The following is a 21,336-nucleotide window of genomic DNA, read 5'->3' as shown; positions in this document are numbered from 1 at the left end:
ACAGTTCACTGCTTGCTTAGATTTGCTACTTACTAGGGGGAAAAAAAGCTAAGGAGAAGCAGATTTTCATTTTTTAATTTTGTAATGTACTGTAAACTTGCCAGAATTTCAGAACAGAAAATATACTATAAGCTGAAGACTCCCACTAACAACACCTGTAGATATAAATAATAGACTAATAAAAAGCATAGCATGTTATTAATATTTTATGTAAGATTAATCTGTAGGCACTCAGGCGTGCTTATACTTAATAATGTACACAAGCACACAAACATGTAAATCCTGAAAAACAAAATAAACAGTACTTCTGCACTGTTGTCACAGTATTTCTGCACTGTTGTCACCAGTTTATTATGATGTTTCTTTCCATAAGTGCATTATATTTATGGATGAATATCTTGAAGAAAGGGATTACCTTATCTTGAATGAACGTAAAATACCCATCATATTGCAGCTGTTATGATTAACAAATAAGAAATGACTATGCAGAGTGTAAGGGTGTGTGTATCTATACAAAATTAGAGACCTGCATTAAAAAAAATGTTTGTACTTAAAGTGTAAAAATCATTCATTGATGTCAACAGATATTTGTCTTTCTCATGCCTAATGAAGCAATAACATTACTTATGAGAAGCATAAAATATGTAAGAATACGGATTTTGTCAATGAAAAGATGCACAAATATTTAACTCTGAGTGCATCAGAGAGACTTACGTTTCAGCAGGTGCCCAAGCACATAACTAAATCAGAATAAATCATTGCACTCCAGCCACCCTATTGTCCTCTTCATCTATACAAAGAGAAACCTACAATCAAAACAGACCAAGCTTTTTTCACATCATGTGTTATTGGGATTTTCATTGTGTTGACAAGACTGTTGAGTTAGAGTATGGCTCTGTTGTTCTTGCTGCTGTCATCTACACAACCCATCATCAGCTTGTGTTGGCATTTTGTACTGACTTGTGCTATTTGATGGGGAGACAGAAATAAGGAAGAGGAAACACTCTCTCCATGTTTGCTGTAACTACCTTTCTCAGTATCACATGGCCTAACTTTTGTTCATTCTAGGCTTGGGAAACAAAGCAAAAGCACAGTTCACACAAAGGAGTATGTTGTGATGAGCATGAAGCAGTCAGAGGGAAAAGGATTGGGTCCCAAAAGTAAGCTAGCAAAAATGAAAATAGTCTTTCATTATACCTCTCCTTCAGACCACTTGACAATAATCATAGAATAGAAAAGGTTGAAAGAATAGTTTGGGTTGGAAGGGACCTTTAAAGGTCATCTGGTCCAACCCCCTGCAATGAGCAGGGACACCTTCAGCTAGATGAGGTTATATATAACCTCCTGAGGTGACTTGGTGGCTGGGGCAATACAGTATACAGCAGCATTGGGTCCTGGGTCTTTCGCCCAAGTGTGGTCTGCTGCACAAAGTATATCTCTTCCTCACCCATCTTTTTCCTTTTGAACAATCATATTTGTTGAAACCAACATGAAGGTAACAGATCAGAGGGTAGGACTCTGTCATGAAGAAAGAAGCAATTGAATAGAGTTGAATGAAAGAGAAGCCCTGAAGAAGGGTTTGTGTGCCTCAAATCTTCCCTTCTTTCTTTCCCTTTTTTTTTTTTTTCCCCTAATCTATCAGTTGCACTATAAAAGATTTTTCGCCTTTGTCTAAATCTTGCTTGCTTGTGTCTTTAGACCTCTGTGGCTGTAAGAGTGCAACGATCACCATTTACAGTCATCTCTAACACAGTACCTTATGGCAACAGATGATGTCAGGCCAGACCACGTAATCACTTCCCTGTGGGTATAAACAGTTGTCCTAAAAACAGTCTTTTTAATATTCACAGGCCCATTTCATGTGGTACTCGAAGCACAAAATTGCTGAGGCAATCTGCTGGATGATCCAGCCAGCTATCTCCCCTTCTGCCTGCTCTCCTTTTCTTTCTTCTAGCCTTGCAGTAGGACCAGTGGTGTGGGTAACCAGCCAGGGAGCAATGGCCACAGTTTTTCCATCTTTATGTGCACTGGTGGGCACATTACTTTGCAGTGGCTATGTGTGTGGCTCTTCATCTGATGAGCTGATGGGGTCTTATGTACCAGAAGCTAGTCTGTAAAGATCGCTAAAACAAGTAAAAGCTGCTAAGAGGAGTAGAGATCTCCAGGCTGGACTGCTAGACTCATGAAAGGCATTATTTCCATTCTATTTTTGAGGGTATTTTGTCCTGCTTGTTCAGCTGGTATCTGTTAGCATCCCACCTCTCAAACACCCTGTTTCGACAAGGCTGGCTTGGCAATTGAGCAAGGACTGGCATTTCCAACAGCACCTACAGTGGTGTTGGGTGGACAGGAAAGAAAAGATCATTGTTGCCACTGTTGTTTAGCGCAACTTAAAACATACCTTGCCCTCTCCCCATTGAGATGCACTTCTTCACAAATCATTTGTCTGCTCCAATGCATGATCAGAACACTGGGGAAGGAACACACTAAAAAGTGTGTGTTTGGCAAGAAACCTAACCCTTCATCTTCCAGTGTGGTTGCATTTACCCTTTCCTTTCTCTTCCCAGCAGCCCTCCCTTTGCTTACTGTCATGCCTTTTTCTGTTTACCACCTGGTGTAAAGGCCAGGACTTCATCCATCTCTTCTTCAAGGTGGTGTTTATGGTAAGAGAGCCGTGCCTTCAAAACTGCACACAGTTTGTGACAAAGACATAGCTTCATCTAGAAAGCACCACACCGCTCTCTGTTGCTGTGTCAATGAATAATTAATATGGTGAAGTAATTATATGCAACAGATTTTACCTTCTTGTAATTTGCAACTTGTTCTCCATGATTCTGGAAAGCAAATTACTTAGGCTTGTTGTTTTCTTTTACTTTTAACCCATACCTGGTTTACCTAGAATTGCTTTCTTTAAGATCAGGTTGCATAGGCGTGATGTTTTAAAATATTGTAGAGGGTAAACAGTCTTCTATTTGATAGTAATGAGAAGTGTTCCAGTAAATTCTGGTTAGGGTAGGAGCAGCTGCAGGGTAACAGGTTTTTGGATTAAAGGAACAATTATTTATCTGGCATAAATGGTGCACATACTGGCTTAACCTGGCAAGAAGATACACTTTAATATGACACTGATTTCTGTACAGTCTCACTCATTATAAAATTTACAGACTTATTGAAGTAAATAAATATGTACACATTGCTACTGTTTTCTCGAGACGTGTGTATGTACACGTGTGCATATGTACTGCGTGGCAGAAGATGCCAAACAAACAAATCTACTCAGTGCTAACACTCTTCACAAATGTACCTGACAGACCAGAAGTTTGAAAATGTTGATTGAAAATATTTATAGGTTTCTTCACAGCCTTGCCTCAGATATGAAGAAAAAAAACCCACCACCAAACAAACAACAAACCCAAACACCAAAACAACAAAAAACCAAGAACATTTTAGGCATGTGGCACCAGACTTCTGCATTTGAGCATATGAGCTCATGAACTGTAGCTTTGAGCTGTGCAAAAATGTGCATAAGTGCCCTTGATGTGTATATACGTTTGGCGATGCATGGTTTGCCTCTATATTCTGTCTGAGATGTGGACACTAATAACTATCCTGTAACATAATTAGAAAAGGAATAAAATACCCTGCTGTACTGAGTCAGGATCTCACCCATCTGGGATTTATACCAAGAGATGTTATTTTCTGGTGTTGCTGTCAGCACAAATGTTTAAATATACCTTCAAGAGCTGAAATATTTGGAAAGAAATTCTGTTTGCCTTATGCAAGCAAGCAATAGTCTGCCTTTAAGTTTCGTCCTTCAGTTATATTCCTCTGTCTCTGCTAAAACTGGAACACACATAGTCACCTTAATTTTAAGAAGGTTTACATGTGGAAGAAAATAAAGGTGTTAAGATCTTGCCTAAAGTGAACTATTGTTTTCTATTCCATTCTATTCTGTTCCATTCCATTCCATTCTATTCTATTCACACTACAGAATTTAGATTGCAAACTAAAATTTTTAAGCATAATGAAGTGAGCTCTTGCAGTGCAAAAAAGATGGGGTTTTGTGCAAAAAAATAAGGTGCTTGCAGGAAAGAAGAAATTCTGGTAGCCTAAAAAATACAGTATCTTTCTTTTAAGCTTGAATGATGAGCACAGTTTCATTCTGCTCTAAGAAGGTCTTTGTATCATCATCCTCACATAAATCATCTGAACTCCTTCTAGTAGTAGTGCATTGAATTCTATGATATTTATATCACTGTCATATGCAGCTCATTCTTTTTTCTCATATATCCCTCAGGGAAGAATTGTGCATGCAGTGGTAAGATTTATTTCTTCCACAGAGATTTTTATTGTAGTCAGGTTGGAGAAGGCAGGTCAAGGAAAAGTGTTTTGCACTTGGTGATTAAATATGTGTTAGTCCTCAGGATGTTTGGTTGGCTGTTTTTTTGCCCTGGGAGTTTGTTCTATCCTCTTGGATCAGTTGCAGAGAAAGTTTTCTCTCTTGCTCTCTCTCATATTAACTTTAAGTTAAAAGCTCGATTTTGCCTGAGGAGGTATTGATCACAGGCTTCATTGAAAGATTTGGTCATCATTCAGCAGTTTTAGACCCAGGCCAAGTAATCGCCATTTTCAATAAATAATTCTAGAACTAACCTGAGATAAACTGATGTAGCTCAATAGATTTCAATCATTCATATCAGCTGAGGATTTGACCTAACTTTAGAAGGAGTATACGAGGGTTCAAAGGTGTGGAAAGCCGTTCTAGCTGCAAATCTCTGCAAACCTATAGTGCCGGTGCATCTTTGTAATCCTAAACACTGCTATGAGAGTTAAAATGAACATTTCTTGGCAGGGCCAACATCCTACATTTTTCCCCAACTGCATTTTTAAAATTGTGAATGATACCTGAATCCGATTCAATCTTATGTTGTTAATCATAGTCAGTACAAGAGTCTTGCAATGATATTATGTAATTTCTGCTGAGCATAAAATCAAATTATATCAAAGAGCCATAATGATCTAATTTGACTATAAAGCTTATGAGATCTAATAACTCACTTTTCCCAGGCTGAAATTTTGATGCATTCATCTTCTCAAAGCAACAATGTGATACAATGTAAAAAAAAAAAAAAAAAAAAACAACAAACAACACACCCCTAAAAAAGCCCCAAACCCTAACAAAAACAATAACAAAACCAGCCCCAAGTGAACAACAGAATTTTTCTTCATGACTGAGCTTGTCAAAACAAGAGGTTTTCCCCAGCCTAAATCATCTGTTGTTTTGTAGGTGGCACCTGTGTTGTTAACCCCACCGACCTGTTCTGCTCTGTTCCTGGCCGCTTATCCCTACTCAGCTCCACTTCCAAGTACAAAGTGACCATTGCAGAGGTGAAGAGGCGCCTTTCACCACCAGAATGCCTCAATGCTTCCCTCTTAGGAGGTATTTTGAGAAGGTAAGTTGAAGGTGAGAATAACAAGTCCTAGAAAGTGCTGTAATTTCGGTAATTGGGTTTTCTACAAATAGGTTTTGTTCCCTTTCCTTACTTGGATAGGTGGTCACCATGTGGGAAAACAGGAGATGGACTGGGGGTGAAAACTATTTCTAGGGAAATTTTCAATAAATACAAAAAATGAAGACTGTGTTGATGTTTTTCACAGAAGGTTTGCATTTTTCAGTGAACTCATTCATTTTTTTTACCCTGTCAGTTCATTTATTCATCGGAGACTGATAGGTGTTGCTTTGCTTTGTTTTGAATGTTTTTTTTTAAAAAAAAACAAACAAACAAAAACCCAACCAAAACAGGAAAAGCCCTTAATGTGCAGAAAATTTCACCAGAGCTACAAATCTTACTTCTTCTTGAGAAACTATTTAAAAGTAAATTGTTTTACCGAATGTATTTACAGCCCTCGCTCAATAGAAAACTAAACCATGGAGCGCAGGGATGCCTTTTTCTTCCTTTCTCCTCCGCATGCCTTTTGAGTACAGAAAAGACAGAATATGCTGATTTTATTGCTCTCCTTATCCTATGAGATACTGGAGGGAAGTAATTAGGTACAGTTTTGCCTCTGACCCTTCACAGACCAGAGCAGCCACCTCCAGAGAGCCACAGCAGAAAGGAGGGAAGAGGCAGTCTGTGTCCCACCTTGCAAGTGGAGAACAAGGAGGCGGCTGTAATTCAGCCAGGCATATGTAAGTCGCAATGTCCCTGAGGCATCAGCTTAGATGGCACAAGCTACTTGAATGCCCTTTGATCAAAACTAGCTGGAAAGTCATGGGCTATTGCATTGCTGTCACTGAAGGCCACACTGATCCTCCTGCTTATACTGAAAGTCGTTTTAACCAGCTTGCGATATTCTAAGTTATGTAGTACTCCAAGAGCTGTCTCGAGCCATCTTGCAGAGTACTGACTACAGATCATCAAATCTTAAAATTGTTTCAGGGGCATGAGCCCCATTTAACTACCTCTATAGGCACTGACATCCAAAATCTACATCCCCCCAAATTTTCTTCCATTATTGCTTCACCCTGCAGAGGCCTTCAGCTAATAGTCAGAGGAATATATGCTTTAAATACTTATACCACAGACTTCAACACTAGTGCAAGCTATGAAGAATGCAAGGGCATCAGCCCGATCACAGAGGCCAATTTCTTTCTTCTGTTAAAATGCTAGAATAATCCCCATCGATTTTTGGCCCAGACCAAGTATCACTCTTTCAAATCAACCCTGGGCACGGTTCAGGAGTTAGCAAAAGCCAGGGACTGGTCCCAGCCAGCAGCCTGGCTACGCTAATTCTGCTTTACAAAGCAGAGAGTGTAAATGAATAGATTTGGTCAGGCTATACCTGTTGGTGTGGCAACTAGAGAAAAGACTCAAATGTTCTGTAGTTGACCAGCAGAGATGTAGCAAAACTAAATCCCATTCACGGTTTGCCAGAGCCCTGGCAGGGTGGGTTTTGCACCCTGTCAGCAGTCACTGTCTAGGTGTTTTCCCAACTAGATTTTCTTCAGAATAAAGTGTTCTCAGAAGCCATTTCCTGATGTACAACATGGCCAAAGTTGTGGTATCTCTCACTGTGTAAAACCGGTTATCCAAATGGTGGTATTCCAAGTTTGATTCCTTCCTCGGCCTGAAGGAACTTGAACCTGCACCTCAGAACACCCAGTTAAGCATGCTTAATAGTCATAATAGCTTAATAATTCTAAGATGAGAGCTCCTCAACCTCCATTGGGGTTAATTAAATATTTGTTGAACAAAAGCAAATGTGTAATTGTAGTGATGGCTTTATCACTTAATGACCAGGTCATTCATTTGAGATGGGAGAGATCTGGGTTGCAGTCACTGTTTGATGTTTAAGCATTTTAACACCAGTAATTCCCTGCCAGCTGGCTGCTGCATGTGCCTAAAGGACACAGGTTAAAATTCCCTCAGGCTGAGGAAGAAATTGAACCTGCATCTTCTGTGTAAGTGGGCATGTCTCAGATATTTCAAACGCTGAGACACTGCAGAAAAGCAGGTGTGGGATGCACCAGGAACCATTTTCTGAGAGCAAAGTAATGTAGGCATTTGGGATAGGGGCGTGGGTAACCAGCAATGGCTGGGATTTTGGCTTCAGCATTTCCTATTGCCTTATCCTTCTTCCTTGCAAGTACTGGGCTTCGTAGCCTACATTTCTAAGTACCCAGGTCTCCACATAAATCATAGAGGGATCGCTAGAGCTGAGTTCCATGTAGACATCTACATTTGAGTAGCTACCGGGCTTCCTCCTATAGCCAGGTGGGATAGATGGCTAAAGCCCTTTCTTTCTAGATATCTGTTTAATTGTGCTAGAAGTGCATGTTTCTCTCTTGATTGTCTTTGGAGCTTGGGGTGGTTAAATCAGATATAAGCGACTGCACTGTTAGTATTTATATTCAGTCATTGCAATCCCAGGCTCTGTGCCCAATTCAGGACCACAGGTTCCACTAGGTGGAAAGCTGTCTGAGGATCTGATGCCCCTGTGAAGGCATTGTAATGTCTAACATTGTCAAAGGACCAACATGAAAGACTTGTACAAGGCGAGCAGGATGTTCAGAGTACAGCTCTGCAAGATTTTCCATTGTTGACATTAGTGCAGGCATTACCCCACACATTTGTCACTAACCTGTATACAATTTCTAGGCATCGATTAACATGGGGAAAAAGTGCAGAATAAAGACAAGTTTCTCTCTCCTACTGTTCTCTCACAATAGAGCAAAATCCAAGAATGGAGGACGCTGCTTGCGAGAAAAATTAGACAGACTGGGACTGAATTTGCCTGCAGGAAGAAGAAAAGCAGCAAATGTCACACTCTTGACTTCTTTGGTAGAAGGTAGGGTTTATAATATTGCAATATAATATAAACATAATTAAAATGTTTCCTTGTATGCAACACTTTTTGGCCAGTGTTAAATATCATAACCTGTATTTTGTACAAAGAGGAGAACTGGTGTGCCTAAAGCCACAGACAGAATGAGTGGCAAAATGGAAGTTCACTCTGAGACGTCTTGGCTCCCAGCAAGTGATTTGGTCCTGAAGTTTCCTCAGCATTGATCTGTGTTTTTTTGTGCTGGGATCTGACTTACAAATCGATGATCCAAGTGTTCTTGTGAGTGAGATGAATGTCTTATACCAACTCTACAAGTAGGTTTGTTTATCCTCCTTTTTTAAAAAACTTGTGAATTTCCTGGAGCTGATCCAAAAATGTGATTTATTTTTTTTCTCCCATAAGAAGGCATAATATTTAGACAAGCCTTTTCCCCCCACACATAAATGAATGAAATCTGTTTTCAGATAAACTCTAGAGAGGCCCAGGAGATACTTTCTTGGCCTTTATTTGTTGTTTAAATATCATTCACCAAATACTGCGAGGCTCTTCAAACCTTCAGCAGGGAGATGCAGGTTCAAACCCCTCAGGCAAAGGGAAGAAACTCTACCTGAATCTCTTCTATTCTGGGTGAATCCACTAAGTACTCAGTTTGTTGTCTAGCTGCAAGTAGCAGCTCTGGGAATTTCAGATCCCTCCTCCTTGATGTTGAGAGCACTCAGCTCATCCTAAAGGTCAACACTTCTAGGATCATAACCTGAAAGGTCCATACAGATCTAGCCAAGTAGGCTGAGTTCTCAGCACATATTACCACAGAATCACAGAATTATGGAAAGGTTGAGGCTGGAAGGGACCTCTGCCCATCCTCTAGTTCAATCCTCCTGCTCAAAGCAGGGTCAATTAGGAGAGGTTGCTCAGGGCCTTGTCTACTGAGGTTTCTATTGTCTCAATGGATGGAGACTCCACAAGGCAATGGAGTGCTGAATCCACAACAACAGAGGTTTTTCAGCATCTAGGAGGAGGGGCAAAGGTTCTCAGGGGCCACCGAACACACAGAACTACAGTGGGGCTGCTCTGAAATACAGGTGTGTCCTTATCACACCTGCTTGTAATAAAGAGAAAGCTGTAATGGAGTTACAGTCTTGGAAAAAATACCAGTTTATGGCGCAAAGACTGTTCCTACCTTCACAGTCCTTCATACATCTCAGGGCTTAGCAGGGAAGAATAAACAGAGCTATATGGCCAGTTACTCATTCGTCACGAGAGACTGAGAGTGAGGAAGCCCTCTTTCAACTGCTAGCCTGGTACTGATGGTAAAGTACCTCTACTGTAAGTCAGAATTAGATTCCTCGTTCCCAGGGATGGAGCTGTTCTTGCCTCCCTGCCCTTTACTCAGAGCCAATATCAAACCTATTATCAAGCCCATGGTATTGCTTTTGTTCTTAGACTGCCTTACTTTGAGTCCTAAAGACATATACTGAGACTGAGCTCACTTTGACAGAGACCTATTTGCCTAGACATGCTAACGATGAATTTTTTTCCACTGGAATTTCTGGGAAATTCACCACCATGTGTGTTTAACGTTCCAACGGAAAACAAAATGAAGCTCATTTTCTGTCTGTGTGACAAATCCTTGGCCAAACTTGGCAGTGCTCCTTGAACTCTTTGTGGTATAAGCTTCCTCGCTTTGGACATGCAGATAATACTCCCAGGTGGTACTAACTCATAGCACGGTTTCCCCAAGGAACCCCATCCTTCATTGGCTCCTGCTGCTTTAAGAAGCAGAATACAAAGACACAGGTTTATTCTGGGTTTTAGAGGACATGAAGAAAATAATATCGGCTTTTTCTGTGTGACATCAATACAGAAATTGACATCATGATTTTTTGGTCTTATTAAAACCCTAAATATCAGGTGCACTGTGTGGACTTCTCATAAGGAGCCAGGATTGTGTCATTTTTGATTACTTCAAATGGTTCTAAGTTTATTATTACTAAAAATGTTCACAGTCTTCAATGTATCGAGGCCTTTAATTAATCTCTGTAAGGCAGGAATATGCTCAACCTCTGGAATATCTGTTTAAGCTACAAAAAGACAAAATTAGTTGTACCATGATTAGGTATATTGACCAAAGCCATCTCAAAAGTCTCTGGCATGACTAATACTTCTCTTTCTCTAAAACAGACTAAAATAATTGAGTTTGGGGGAGTACTGCTAAGTCCAGCAGAGGAACTGCAATGAATTTCTAGGCTGCATGGACATGTAAACTTCCAGACTTCATGAAAATTATTCTGTTGCCCCTTGTTTTCTACAAACTTACTTAATGTGGGGTTCAGCATGGCTGCTGAGTGTTTACTATTATTCTTGTTTTGGTCAGGTTGCATCTTTAGTGTCTAGGTAGGGACTTCTAGGACCCGAAGTAGGGATTCTTTGAACAGCTCATCTCTCTTTACGTTGCCATCCACATAAATCGGCACAGTGGGTGGAAAGACAGACTGGGAGAATGAACTCGGCGTGGCAGGACTCTCCCCAGCGGTACGGGACAGATCTTCGCGCAAACGCGTAGGTGAGGGATGCCCTCTAGTGCCTAGATTAGATGAAGGGAAAGGTCATTTTTCTTACCAGTTCTAAAAGGAAAATTCCTATATTTTAGCTGATACAATAAAGGCTCCTCCATTAAATGCTAGCATTGCCAAGGCTAAGCCTTACTGCTGGATCAAAGGAGTCAAAAGCTTCACAAGTGGGAGCAAGAAATGATTTGGGGAGAGATGTCCACTTCTGTTTGGACAGGTCACTTATAAGGTAGAGATATAGCATGAATGTAATTGCAGATGCAGGTAAAATCAATGCATGAATTATTTTAAAACCACCAAACTTTTTTACAAAAAAAAACCCCAAATCCAACCATAAAAAGCACTTATAAAAAAGTCTGGAGTTTGTTTTTCTGTCAAACCTAATTAAGACACTAAATTTCCAGGACACAGAATTGATGGCATTCATCATTTGGGGACCAAAACTCTTGAGAAAAATAGGTCAGCTGTTACTTTTTTCACCGTGCTATCAACTGTCACACTTCTCCCCCACCAACCTTTGTTTAAATGTCTTTCCATTTGTTCCTTCTCCCTTCTCACCCTACAAATAGAAAAAACTTTCCCTCCACCTCCAGCCTGTCCCTCCTCCCCCTGGGTAGCATTTCTGCTGGGTAGAGCATCCGGAGGAGGAGAGAGTAGGAGATTCAGACGCTGAGTGTCCCTCTCCTGGGATGCAACTTCTGCCTTCACTCTGATAGGAGCATCTCTCACTCTTGCTAGACCCAGGAGACATACATGCTGCTCCATGCACCTGCCCACAGAAACCTGTCAAGGTACGCGGCTGGTCTCTCCGCTGAGGCTTTCCAGAGTTGTCGCTGCCAATTCAGTTTCAGCAACTGTCCTTTTCCATCAGGCAAAGCTTTCTGGTCAATTGTCAAATTATATAGGAAAGGCAGCACTGCCTATAGCTGCAAAGCCATGTGCTGGGTTTGAGGAGAAAGGATCAAGACGCATACTTTGTCTCTGCGGAAGGAAAGAGCTGGGGATATTGCACATAGAGATATTCGATTTAGATTGAAACAAGGCAATCGGTTATAAAAGCCAGGGATTTTAGGCATTTCTTACTTTACTATGAATCCCCCCGATGTAAATAATAACTGGGCAGAAGGCAGAAAATCTAAGGTAAAAGAGGTCGGTTCGTTCACATTTCCCACGTTTCCACATTCTCCCTTAAAATCAATGTTTGTCCAAATTATGATGTAGAAAAAGAAAGACCATCTTTTACAACATTTTGTGCAAACTACTTTCCCCACCAAGCAGACTTACTTCCTATGTACAGCAATATGAGGGACCTCTATTCACAGAGTTTAACAAAAAATAATATGTACAGAAGTGTATCACAATCCACTCCTAAACACCAAATCATCATTTGGTCTGGCTTAAATATTCTATCTTAGCTCAACAATGAGATATCACAAATCATGTTCTGCAGAGTGTTTTCATGTCCAGGTTTGTATTTTTATTCAGAACTTGATGTTATAATTTAGAATTCCTACTCTGTATGTCATATGGAAGTGTGTGCTTATGTGAATAAATACGCATAGTGCTAATGTGCATTCGTAGCGTACATCAGCTTTCCATTTCCAGTAAAAATATGTTTTAAAAATATATTTTAAACATTTTTTATTTATTATCTCACAAAACACAGTAGGTACATTTCTATCTACATTTTTAGCTATCTATAGCCACAAGCAGATAAGTAATTTTGTTTCTTTTTGCTCATGATTTTACCTCTTCATATCCCATTAACATTCAATCACAATAATAATCCTAGCTCCAGGTAAAGTGGGCATGTTTTATATTTTTATATAATTTTCTCAGATCATCAAAACATTTTAGTGTAATTTCTTCAACTCTAGTAAATAATATACACCATCTTTGTAGAGATAAGTTTGAATGACAATTCATCTTTTCATTCCCTTTTTTTCTTTTACATTGAGTGAACACAAATTCCGGTCAGTTTGTTGTTGACCATGTTAAATAAATGCCTACATTTCATCACATAAAGTTTTGCTTTTCCAATGGCTAAATGTTTAAATTATTTGGTGATTATAGGCCTTATATTGCTACTTGGGTCTGACTGGAAGCAGGACAGAGCTGTATGGACAATGGTAGTTCCACCTGATGACAGCTTCATCTTCTTTCCATGCTGGCATGAAAACAAACCTATCAAGTGTTTTAATGGAGTTTTGTTGAAAAGCAAACCCTGGTGCTCTTCTACAATTGATTTACTCTTTAAGTCTTTATTTAAGGAAAAGTAAAGGTGTAGCTGAAGTAGAAATTTTGAAGCGGCTCTACAGAAAATTTAGAAGCTATGGCTTAAATTTGTACTCTTTCTCATCCATGAGGAAGTCTGAGATAGATGTTTTAAATACAAAACTGGCAGTCAGCTATATGACTGTTCATTCTGCCTCACTGTTAAAATACCACTGAAATCCATTTTAATTTCACCAAAAAATTCTTTTACTTTTCTGGAAGCTGTAAACTAAGTGGAAACCATTTCTCCTTTCAACTCAGAGATAGTGGTTACTTGTTAACTTCTTACTGGTTTTAGGCATATGGGAAATCATGTTTAAAAAATCCAAATAAATCCAAATGTTTTTGAGTATAATCTTTATTTTTTTTTCTGTAAAATTGGTTACAGCTGCGAAAGTTGTTGTTGATTGGCGTCAGCAAACAAATTCTTTGGGAGCAGTGCATGTATTTTAGTAGTACTTGAATCCGATTAGTTCAGATGAACACAAAACAAAGTACTGGCTCGTGGAAACAAAAGGTATTTTTCTGCTAAAAACTCCAATGATAGAAGGGGAGACAATAAACTGAAAAAGTGGAGAATAGAGTCTGGAATAGAGGTCGGTGCATGCTGTTCTTCGTGCCTCACATTGCCCCTGGCACAGGACCACTACTCCCGTGGAAGTTTCCATCTTCCTTGGCTTGGCCAGGTCTGTGCAGAGCAGACCCAGTCCTGCTGGGGACGGGATTTGTCACACCATCTCTATCACAGTTGTGTCTGTCCTCTCATGTCACATTGTAGTCAATAGGGAGAAATCAGCACTTCTGGGTGATTAACGATTAAATTAAATTAAATTAATAATTAAAAATTTGATTATGTTGCTCAGAAAAGCTGTGGAATCTCCAAGGTCGGAAATGTTAAAGACTAGGCTCGCAAAGGCCATGAATAACCTAATCTAAGGCCATGCTTTCAGCAGCAGGTGATCTCCTGAGCTCACTTCTAACCCGTACTTTTCTGTAATTCCTCTGATCAGCTTTTGCCTTCTACTTTAGTATAGGATGACACATGCTTCAAGTGCTAATTTGTCTCCACTGACTTGAAAGTATTAGGTCAGACATCAATACTGACATTTAATGAGATTAATTCCACTTGCACATGTCTCAAAGGGAAGTGTGACAGTACCTGCATCCTTCCTAATTGTTCACCTGGAGCATCAGCCTAGTCTCCAAAGAGCCAGGGTCCAATGCCACTTCTCGTAGCGACAAGCAAATACACAACTGAAAAAAAGAAAAATAAAATACAAACCCCACAGTATCTTAACCCCAAAACTGTTCTGGAGACATCTCTGTTAGTGCCTCATGCAGATGTGCTTCAACATACACTTCTGGTAGCTGACCTATTTCTACTTTCTACAGTGAGAGGAGAGCAAGTGTCATCTGGAAGTGCCTATTTCTCACCAGGGAAAAACTAACTTAGGCACAGATGTTCACACCCCAGGCAGCTGTGTTTGATCAGATAAATCCCACACCAAGGTTGTCAGAGTCACAGCACGCAGGCCAGAGTGTTCAGTAAACCCTAAAACGAAATTCTGGGTTCTCTAAGCTAGTGGAGGGGGGCAGGTTCTTCCAGAGGCATTTGGCACCAGCATGGAGTTGGGTTATAGTGTCCAGTCTCCATGGTGCGGTAGGGAGATACTCAGTGCCTGCCGCTGTCACAGTCTTCTCACAAAGGCTAGTCAAGCAACGTATTCCCTTTGCCTTGTTTTCACCACCTATAAAACATCAATTGTGATCTTCATTGTCATCCCTTTTCATTTCGTCTGGTCAATTTTGGTAGCGATATTTTTGGACACAGGATTGTTTCTCATGCCCTACTTTGGGGTCTACTCATCTTTAGCATGGGGCACTTGTATTGTGCCTGCTGGCTTAACCCTTAAGCAAATATGCTGAAATGTGTGTTACCCCTACAGCTCCCTCCTGGGGTAGAAGGCTATTCTTCATTTAGAGATAGAGAAGTGAAACACCAAAGTCTGAATCTCAGCTCTTCAGAGTTATATATTCCTACCTTCTGTTAATTTTTGTGCCTTAAATATCAATGATGAAGCAGGCTTACAAAACTTGAGCAACTTCCCAGTACTCACGGGTGGCAAGGGAGGGAGCTAAACCCGAGTGTCTTCACCAGTATTTTCTCATGAGAGAAATACCCTTCCTTGCTTCTAGCTGGCACCATCTGATGACTAAGCATGAGCCCAACGGGGCTGAGATCTGTAACTGAGCTTGGGAATAAATGTCTACAAAAGTGATTTGCTATTGTTTGGGGTTTCTTTAAGAGCGGAAGAAATTCTGTAAGCATAACAATAACAACAATAATAATAATAATAACAATAACAACGACAACCACCACCACCACCCTAAAAACTGACTGACCCATTTTGTTTGACCGCAGGGGAAGCGTTACATTTGGCCAGAGATTTCGGCTACACCTGTGAAACAGAGTTCCCTGCCAAGGCAGTAGGAGAGCACATTGCCAGACAGCACATGGAACAGAAAGAGCAGACAGCGAGGAAAAAGATGATCCTAGCGACAAAGTAAGAAGGGAGGGGAAACTAAAAAAGAAATCTGTCTGTCACTTCTCCATTTTGGATCTGGGGGCTGGGGGAGGGAGGAGTGGGAGTATGGAGCTGAGACTGCGGTGACTGCTATCACAACAGTACTCACTGACAGCAAGCGAGAGCAAGCTTCTTTAGAGATGCTGTAAGAACCTTATTGACTACAACGAGATTTTTGTAGCTATGTTCTCATTGCCTGTGGCTAAGGGGGCACATATATCTCCTCAGGTGCTTTGGTTTAGGTGAGAGGAGGGGATATTACCTGGTAAGATCTATAGGACAGAGACTGGCTTTGCCTCCTGTTTGTGAGCAACAGATCTAAGCTTCTACTGAAGTGCTAGTTACTGTGGGATAATTATCATTAGTCTGCTGAGGGAGAGCTGGTTTGCAGAGGGACAGATCCACTCTGGATGGAAATTGCAAGAGTTTCCCTGAAGTCAAAGACACTGGAACAATGCAGACCAGCAGGGGAGCTTTGCTAAAGCCATTAAAGACACACAGACACCCGACTGCTCTAAACGAGCCACTCACCACCCTGGAGCAGTAACATTGTGTTAGGATAACGTTTCATCTAGGTTAATTAGCCTTGATGAGGGAGGAATTAGCCTTCATGAGCTATGGGAAACAGGAATAAATAGTCTGCATGGAACAATGTAAACCTACACTAGGTGTGTGATATGCCTGCATGGGGTAACCTTGAACTTGTTCATACTCTTCCTGTGATTACTGCAGTGTTACACAGTGAGGCTGCAGGAGAGCTGAGGCCAGAAACCTGAGCTGCCAAACCACCATCCCAGTGCTGGAAATGTCTGGAAATCATCCAGTCTGGGAAATACCCAACAGAGAGGAATGAGCCTGTAGTAGGGCAGAAGGCTGACCAGCAACAGGATTGCCCTTTGTATCCCAGCGTCCTTCTGCTTTGCCAGGATCCCTGGCCTTGGTGTCCCTTTTGTATCTAGAGCTCTTTGGCCTGCAGGTGACCCAGAGATGACACGTATTGAAACATCTCAGGCTTAGGAATCCTGTGAATACAGCCTGTGATCCTTCTTTGGGGTGATAAGCAGAGCACCATGTGGCTCAGGGGGCATTTGCTGGTAATGAAGGTGACGAAAGACCTCACACATCATGGTCTTAAGTCCCTTGTAGATTAAAAGGAATACTATAAGTGGAATATGGTTTTATTGTTACCTGTATCCACATTTGTTTTAAGGGCCTAAAGGCTTTCAGAAACATGAGAATAAACCAGCTGGCAAGAAGCATCTCCTGGCTGCAAGCTGTGTCTCCCCATCACTGCATAGCCCATTAACAATCTGCCCCCCTGACTCTGTAAGAGCTGATGGTCCTGCTGGGCAGCACAACCTAAGCAAGAGTTAAGGCTGCAGGTTGCCCCAGCTGGAGAATTTGTCCCATCGATAAAATCTTACTCAATGATAAAGATACAGAACTTCCCCCTTCTTTTCTGGCTCTAGCCTCCAAAGGTTGTCCCACTGAGGGACACACAAGGGTCTCACTACCCTTTCTCACCACTCCATACCTACTTTTTCACCACCACCGACTGAGATAGGGAGTTGTGGGCAAGCATTACTCCAAACCCCCATGAACTCTGGGCTTGTAGCCTGCTATCCTGCACTTGCAAGGAACAAAATTACTTTTCTTCCCCCTTCCATCACTTCAAAGCACCAGCAAACTGAGCAGAGAGGTCTGTCGCTAACACAAAGGCAGGCCGTACTCTACTGCAGCCCAAGTGCTTGTTGAGTGGGACAGATGGGTCAATGTGTGTGCTGCTACTGCCCTCTCCTGCCTGGAAGGAGAACAGTGACTCACAGACCAGTCCTGTCCAGGTACTACAGGAGACATGGGTCCAGGACATAGCTAACGTTAGCATGGTATTTCCCAGACATGCTTCCATATGTCTGATAGTAAGTACTCTAGGCATTTGCCAGGAGTTTCAATTATTCACTAGGCATATGTAAGCTCTAGGTTTGTCAATTTAGTAATGTCACCATTGCCCTGTCTCATGTGCTTGTGAGTTATGGCACCAGAAAAAGTGGTGCGTTGTTATGCTGCCACCAAAAACAACAGTGAGATTCCAGGATGGTAAAATAACTCCTGGCAAGCTTTGCCTACGGAAAGAACCGGAGTGCCATTGCCTCTGTGTGTTGCCACTGTCCACTGTGGGACAGAGCCAGAAGCCCTGAGAAAGTGTGCCTTTGGCAGAACTGAGGAGATCTTCCACACGTGGGGTCTTGAGGAAAAACTAGGGAAAAGAACAAAATTATTTCCAAGATTCCCAGGATACAGGTGAAATTCCATTCTGGAGTCAGACATCCAGCTTCAGTGGCTTGATTCAGTTGCCCAGACATAGGCACCTACTGCCATTTGGGATGAACTGGGTTATCCGGTTTGGTTACCAGCTGCTGCTCCAGAAGCACACAGGTCTCTTTGTGTTACTGTGTTGTTATGGATGAGTTGGGTACTACATATCTATGTGTGGGTAACCGAACAGAGCCTTTACTGTCTGCAGTGCAGCAGTGTCTAGCGTCCAGTAGGAGCTCCCAGTGTTATCAATGGCATCTATAGCTTGTGATCAAGCAATCCACCCACCCTGAGTGGAAGTAGTTCAGCTGCCATGCACAGAACAGTGGTCCATGGGCTAGTGAAGGCTAAAGACTGCTACTTCAGATGCCAGTAGCCCTCTTTAACACAGAGAGGTCACTGAGTTTCAGATGACACTGTCTTCATTGCCCTACCTCATCTGAGGATGTGTTGGTATTAACAGTGAATGAAATCAGGATCATTTTCTATCATGGAACAAACCACATTAATAGTGTCAAACTACATGACCTACCAAAACCTCTTGGAAATGCTCTCTCACATTCTCTAACTCAGAACCTGCCTAGGACAGTATAAGTTGGTGCAACAAGTTATTCCAACAATACGATGGTCTAAACAATGAAGAATCAGACTTGCCTCGTAATTATCATGGGAAGAAGAGATGATTGGGCTGTGTAGCCAGTATACAGCACTGCACACAAGTGATAGCAAGGGCAGGATGGGAGTGAAGCAAGTTTTGGTTAAGAGCTGAAAGAATAAGAAAGGGGTAAACAACGGGAGAAGAAGGTCTCCTATGATTCTCTTTCTCTCCACTTACCTCCTTCGACTTAGATGATTATCTGGGCACTCCAGAGGAAGATGCTTCAAAAAAAGGGTCTGAATTGTCATAGTTCTGGCCAAAGGGTGTTGGTACTGGCCTGTTAACCCTAGACTCTTTAGAAAGGCTTCAGGACATGTCTGTGCAATCCACACAGAAAAAAATAAAATTAAATTAAAAAGAAAAAGCTGGCACTTGGTTTTAGAGGGTCTTTAAGCATGTATTAGTTCACCTTGCAGAGGAGTGGGAGACTCTGAGTGACTTTACAACAGGGGATGGAACCTGATCATGTTGCAGCTAGGACAGATGCAGAACTGCTGAAGGCCATATCAATAATTCCACTTGATGGAGCGGCACACTGTCCTTTGGGAAAAATCACAAGAGTTTCACAGCACAAGGCCTTCTACATGTGACAGATATCCACACATTTATGTGGACCAAAACAGAATAGTGTGAACAACAATTTTATTGTGGCATTGCTTACAGCCAGTCCACAATAATCAACATGTGGCTCATGACTCTGGACTCATTTGCTAGTTTTCTGAAAAAGGAGCTCTGAGACTGGATGCACAGGACCTGCTGAGCATCTCTCTGATATCTGGTCTTTGAATATCTGGCAGCTCCACCTCACTTTGAATATATCAGACCCATGGGCACAAATTTGTCCCACTCTCGTACTCATCATGAGGCATTTGCTTTGGCCACTGCTAGGGATAGGGTCATGACTAGATGAGCTCTTGCTCTGATCCAGTACAGAGTGTTTTATCTTTTCGTGGTCATATACTGGAACATCTGACCATCTATCACAAATCACTAGGTGCCTCCCTTGTAGGAATGACCAGGACTTCTTTTATTAACCTGTGGCCCCTAAGACAGCATAACCATCTTTCTTTGCTTTTTCAAAGTCACAGTCCAACTCGGCAAACAACTGCCAGCCCCTCCCCCTGACACTACCCCAGGTGATGTTTTATTGGTAGTGGAGGCTCTGAGATACCACTTTGCCTAGAAATCCCCTTGAAAAAAGTAGGTTATTGCTTTTTACAGGTTTTCATGTATAATAAAAAAGTTTTTTTCTTTTCTTTCAATCTGCCATCATTCAGTAAAGACTTTTGACATGTGGAGATGGAAGGGAACTTAATTGCACACTTGGTTCTGACACTTTCCTTTGTCAAAATATAAGAATTTTTAAGATGAACTTTTTCAACAGGTAGAAAGTAGAGGTTGGAGCAAGGAGAGAAGAGCAGTGCTGACAGGGCCAACTGGGGATAGCAGATTGTTTAGAAGCCAAAATGACTGACTGTTTTCAGTTGTTGAAAGGAACTGTTTTTCCTCTAAGGACCTTATTCATTAAAACTGTATGCTGCATTTACATACATTTCTGCTGAATACCTCTCTTTGCCTGAAAGGCTAAGATGATGCTGTCTTTTCAAGCAGTCAGTGTCTAGGTCCATGCAGATGACAAGCATTTACAGAAATAAGACTTGGATGAAGTCCAGCAGCACAGCAGGAAAGAGTTTTCTGCACCTCTTCTCCTCTCAGCTGAGAGAAAGCTATGGTGTCCAAAGTCTATGTCCACAGGTCACAGAATGGTGATATAATGAAGGGTACAACCAGGTTAATACAGTTTCCTTGCTTGTAACTTGGCAACGGAGGACCTTGTAAAGACCAAGAAGCTGAGTTTACCCACTTATTTTCCATTATGCCCCTGTTCCAAGGGACAAGAGTTAAAAGATGATAACGAAGAACTCAAACTTTATCTAGGACCATATGTGCAAAGAGTCTTCTAACAGAAGTCACAGACCACAGAGATACTCTTCATTATTAGAAATTGGCCCCAGGTACAGTGGTTGCAACTATGCTGACAAAGTAAATCACATACACACTGAGTCATCAGATTGCAATTGTCTGTATTATTAAAATGTTAGAATGGCTCCTTGAACTCTTCCAAACACCTTCTGAGCATGTTCTGGGAGATAGCACACACCAGGATCCATTCTTAGGAAGCCACCCTGTTTAGGAGGCTAGAGGAGCATGACTATATGGACCTCATCAGATGGTGACAATTTGCATGAGGGCATGAGAATGAGCCCTGGCACTGTATACTCTACTAGGTGGCACTGTTTGCTAGGTTACGTGTAGTGGTTGTGACCAGTATTAAGTCAATCCAGCTGAGTGTCAGGCTCATATCAGGTATTTCAAGTGAGTGTCCTGATCATCTGCTAGGCATCATGCCCTCCTGACCCCACATTATGTGCCTTTATTTCCAATACAGTCAGTGGAGAGTGATATCCTCCTTTAGAGAAGTCCTGATAGAGTTATCCAGACACCTCTCCTTTTTTTGATTAACTGTATCATAAACCCATTGAAAGTAAGTGGTGTTGCTGTTCACCCATGGTCCAGATAGCACTCT

General features: G+C 41.4%; 1 protein-coding gene across 1 annotated transcript in view; it reads left to right on the top strand.

Moving 5' to 3' along the window:
* TFAP2D (transcription factor AP-2 delta) overlaps window positions 1-21,336 on the top strand; it is a 50,001-nt gene that overhangs the window by 11,067 nt on the left and 17,598 nt on the right. The window contains exons 3-5 of the mRNA XM_014281834.3: window positions 5,288-5,453; window positions 8,231-8,349; window positions 15,613-15,754. Of these exons, the coding sequence (XP_014137309.1) occupies window positions 5,288-5,453; window positions 8,231-8,349; window positions 15,613-15,754 (427 nt within the window). The remainder of the gene's footprint in view (window positions 1-5,287; window positions 5,454-8,230; window positions 8,350-15,612; window positions 15,755-21,336) is intronic.

Source organism: Falco cherrug, chromosome 6 (genome assembly GCF_023634085.1).
Source record: "Falco cherrug isolate bFalChe1 chromosome 6, bFalChe1.pri, whole genome shotgun sequence".
NCBI classification, from domain to species: domain Eukaryota; kingdom Metazoa; phylum Chordata; class Aves; order Falconiformes; family Falconidae; genus Falco; species Falco cherrug.
Note: the sequence above shows the minus strand (reverse complement) of the source record. Positions and strands in the feature narration are given on the sequence as shown.